Source organism: Salmo salar, chromosome ssa01 (assembly GCF_905237065.1).
Source record: "Salmo salar chromosome ssa01, Ssal_v3.1, whole genome shotgun sequence".
NCBI classification, from domain to species: Eukaryota; Metazoa; Chordata; class Actinopteri; order Salmoniformes; family Salmonidae; genus Salmo; species Salmo salar.
In genome coordinates this window covers 44,074,628-44,079,275 of record NC_059442.1, presented here as the reverse complement: position 1 = coordinate 44,079,275, position 4,648 = coordinate 44,074,628, and the positions used below count along the sequence as shown (strand labels likewise).

The window sequence follows — 4,648 nt, the reverse complement described above, 5'->3', positions numbered from 1 at the left end:
TTTTCTTTCAATGTACCTTTTCTGGAAAGTTAAAATGTATAAAAAAAACAGACATCTGAACACATGTAGCCTTAACATTCTGTATACTCCCCTTGTCCTAAGGGTCAAAAATGACCTGCCTTCACTAAACCCCTAAAATAAAGCAGCTTAATTGAATTTTAAACCCCAAATGTATTTTGCATGAAGAAACAACCTGTCATTCATCACAAACTTTGTGAATATCTGGGTTTTCCCTCTTCACAATGTAGGAAGACTGCTTTTAATAAGTGGACACCACTCGTTTTTATTACAACACACCTGTCATAATTGTTTTCTTTACTAAAGTAGAGGTTTATTATTATTATTATTATTGCTAAAGGTACTGCATAGGTGTAAACATAAACAATTTAGCAAGAGATGGCACTTGTATAGCCTAAGAAAGTAGCAGAAATGTGCAGAAAGTAGTTTTGAATGCATTTTATTGAAGGGAAACAATAGCAGTATTGAACTTTTTTGGCAACATAGTGAGATATTCTTATATACTGTACAATGAGGAATTCAACTACAAAATACTAGTCCTCTCCCATTTTTTTAATGATTCCACATGTAGGACCGTATGCAAGTGTGTGTGCATGGACTTTGCAGATGTATTTCTCATGTGCAGCACATAGTATTTGTTTTACAGTCCTTCTTTGGGGGGCAGAATTGGCATCTCCTCCTCTTGCCTGCCCTAGCTGCAGCCTCAGATGGATCAGGGCAAGTTTCAGCCCCCTGAACAGCTTTCACAAGCGCTGCAGAGGCTGCTGTCCGGGGGCGGCGCTCCCTTCTTTGAATATGTGGAGTTACAAGTGCCTTTCCCAGCTGCTTCAGGAACACCCTCCTCCCGCTTATCAGGCATCCAGGTAGGGTTGATCTTGTTCTATGTCAAAGGCATTGTATGAGGAAACATCAATGATGTTATGGAAGATGACCACGAGCCTGCTGGCAGTCATAATCCTGCAGCTGTAAGTTCCAATCAACTTGTCCAGGTTGTCCACATCTCCTTTGTTGTGGTTGTAGTCCAGGATGATGGCTGGCTTCCTGTCCTCACAATCACTGATCTCAGCCGTTTTGCGCAGTGTGCTCAGGAGGACCACATTCTTGTTCCTCTTTGGGAGGTAAGAAACTAGAGTGGGGGTGAAGGCAAACTTTGATGAGAAAGCCTCTCTCCCCCTTGTTGCGAGGAGTGCAGGGGGGAGCTCAGGCTTGTTCTTTCTAACTGTGCCAACCATGGTGATCTTCTTCCTCAGGAGCTGCTGGCTGAGTTCATAAGAGGTGAAGAAATTGTCACACGTGACATTGTGCCCCCTCAGTCCATCTGTCACATCAAGCATAACCCGCATCCCCTGGTTCTTCTCCGGGCCTCCACTGGTCGGCTTCCCTGTGTAGACTTGCATCTTCCAAGCGTAGCTGGATTGTGCGTCACAGGCATATACTGTAGGAAAGGACAGTGATCTTTAGACGCAAGAGATTACTATCAGTAATTAGTATCGGTGTCACAGAAAACAATCACATAAATCAATGATATTACAGCAATACATAATAAAAATAACAGTGAAAATCCCTTACATTACAGATATGAAAATACAAATTTACCTCTGAATGGAACCAGTTGCTCATCCACTGTTACCTCAGGCCCAGGGATGTAGCGGTATGGCAGACGCTCCACCCACTTCTCCCAGACCTCTCTTATGGCCGCCAGTTTGTCTCTCACACGTCTTGCAGGTCTTGACTCACGGTTATCAAATCGTATCATTCTTGAGAAAGTGTGAAAGACTTTCAGCGGCATCGTGGCACGGAAAATGATGACCACTAGAGGCTACATGTAGCCTCTCCTCAGGACCTATACACACTCGCTAAGATTAGCAGCCCTATGTAGGCACACAGGTCAATCTCATCCATCCTTTTCCAGGTAACGCTCCAAATTTGTCATCTCCAGGATGATTTTTTCGATGGCTGATGTGATGAACAAGTAGAATGTTGAGGCAATGTCCTGGGCATGGGCAACTGCATGCCTTGTGTCCTTATGACATTTTGTGCTGCCATCCTGCTCTGGTTGTCATATGTTGACAAGGACCATGTTATTTTGCTGTTATTTGACAAAAATGTCTCTTTCAGTTTGGGGATTTATTTTTTAATCTGAAGATGATGCATCGTGCTCTGGGTTGTATTCTTCACCATCTTCTTCTTCATATACCTCCTCCTCTTCTAAATCATTGTTCTCTTGTTCCTCCTGGACATCTGAAAAAATCAGATATATGACCTGTTGGGCACTGAAAAGTGCACTCATGGCTTCAGCAAAGAGAGAACTGGGGGGGAACTGTCATCTGCAGCACCTTTATAGCCTCTGACTGCGTTCCCCATTTGTAAACAATGCTTTCAATAAATGTTTATTTTGTTTGAAAGTTTGTTGATTTTGTCTGAAATTCTTTTTATTTTGTCTGTGAACTTGAGTCATGTGTGGGGTCGTGGAGGGGAGATGCTGCACATGCACAAGAAAGTTTTAGTTTTGTCTGAGTTCAATCAGTAGCACACATCTCAATTTCTCATTGTGTGTGTGTCTTTGTGGTTTTTGTGGTGTGTAAATTATTTTATAACTGCCGGGTCAAAAATGACCTTAAGACAATCTTTGTACCCTGGTGGTGTACAGCTTTCATAGAAATATGAACAAAGGCGACGTTTCACTTTTTCTAATGTTGGGGTCACTCTAGGAAAAGTCCTCAAATTTCAAGTTGAAAAAATATCATTCAGGGACTTTTCTTTGCTGTTAAACATAGTGGTGGGTCATTTTTGACCCTTAAGAAAACACAAGGGTTAAAACAATACTAACTGAAATGTCAAGCCCCTGTGCCGTGCTATTCTACTGCAGCGATTTATTGATTGTTTGTCTGAAATATCCTTCTCCCTGAGGGGTTTTGGCTATGTTTAAATGGCATACAGTAGAATCAAAAAATACATTCATTCAATGTCATTAGTCTTGGTAGCTTCCAAAACATTCAAATGACTTCTAACACTGTTTCACAGTAGAGATTCAATTCATAAAATCAATTGCATTTTATATCAAGCCAGCAAAATCTCAATTAATGCATTAATTTAATTCATGTGCAATGGCAGGTATCACTAATTGTGACCAAAAAAAGGTGCAATCCGAGTGAATAGATCATATTGTTTCATGATTTATCTCTAGCAGAGCATCTGTTTACAGCCTGGTCCTGAAGGGCCTCTGTTCAGAAATCATTCACATTTTATTTCAAGAACGCTAAATCTCTGCTTTCTATTCATGAATTCATTGCTTTCTTTTCATTTATAGTAGCAGGTATCAATTGTTTTAACATAAAATGGTGCAGAGTGAGTGATTCATATTATTATATCTTGGTACCTGTGGTGCATAACTATGGCCCTGGGGGGCCTCTCATGGAGACACTTTCCGACCAGCCCCCATGGCCATAGTTATGCACCACAGGTACCTGTCGGCTCCCAGGAGGACAAGTGCCCTCTCCACCTGGACATTCTTCCTACCCTGTCTCAGCCCCACAGACACCCCCAGGACCCTGGCCCTGCTCAGGGACGGCTCTAGCCTGCTTACAGCACTCCAGGATGCCCTGGCTGTCACTTGGATCCACCTTCAAGTGCCAGTCGTCCGCCTGCCTACGGTATCAATCAGCCAAACAGTCACACAAAGACATCAACTGTTTTTCCTCCGAAGAGCATATAGATTTAACTTGTAGTGAACATGTGGAAAGTTGTTTTAGTTCTTAGTGGTAGAACCTGGGCATCCCCCTTTCTATTTTATCATCATGTCATTTTGTTTATTTCAGAGTATTCCTCATCATCATGTAAACAGCATCTCATTTTATGATGCAATGATGTTTTCTAATAGAGTTGTACTGGACTCGCCTGGTGTGCCGCCCATCGTCACGCTGTGCATCCTTGGGTAGATGTAGAACTGCCCTTCACCATTCCGGATGAAGTGTTGGAGCCAGGGGGCCTGGGCCTTCAAATCAAAGTTTGTCATATACAGCATAGTGTACACAGCACAATGACATGCTTATTTACAAGCTCTCCTCTCAGGTATGTGTGTGTATAAACACCTTCAGGACCTGTCCCCCTAACAGGGTAGACCTGAGAGTCCCCTACTAAAGACTTGGCCCCCAGACTGGGGCAGTTGACTGACATATCCCTGGCTGCTTAGTTCCTGGAGATGTGTTTACTTTATGCTTCACAACCAAGCCTCCTGCTTTTCTAAACCTAAAAGTCACAAAAGACACAGATTTGTGATTTTAAATTCAAAGTCAAAAAAGATTTGGAAACAAAGTGTACAGTGCCTTCAGAAAGTATTCACACACCTTTACTTTTGCCACAATTTTTGTCTTACAGCCTGAATTAAAATGTAACTCAATTGAGATGTTGTCACTGATCTACACACAATAATGTCAAAATTGAATTTTGTTGGTACAACATTTGAGAAATGTATAGAAAATGAAAAGCGCAAATGTCTTGAGTCAATAACTATTCAATCCCTTTGTTATGGCAAGCCAAAAGAAGTCTATGAGTGAAAATGTGCTTAACAAATTGCATAATAAGTTGCATGTAATAAGACTCATTCCGTGTTCAATAATACCCCATCTCT

At 41.8% G+C, this 4,648-nt stretch overlaps 1 protein-coding gene across 1 annotated transcript; it reads right to left on the bottom strand.

Moving 5' to 3' along the window:
• Positions 1 to 3,410: 3,410 nt before the first annotated feature.
• On the bottom strand, positions 3,411 to 4,280 carry LOC106602871 (D-aspartate oxidase; the record flags this gene model as incomplete). The annotated part of the gene is given in 7 exon segments (XM_074112234.1): positions 3,411 to 3,493; positions 3,496 to 3,601; positions 3,603 to 3,666; positions 3,912 to 4,012; positions 4,110 to 4,124; positions 4,126 to 4,223; positions 4,226 to 4,280. Coding segments are annotated over 7 exon segments (522 nt in total), but the record flags the coding sequence as incomplete, so codon positions are not given.
• Positions 4,281 to 4,648: the final 368 nt, after the last annotated feature.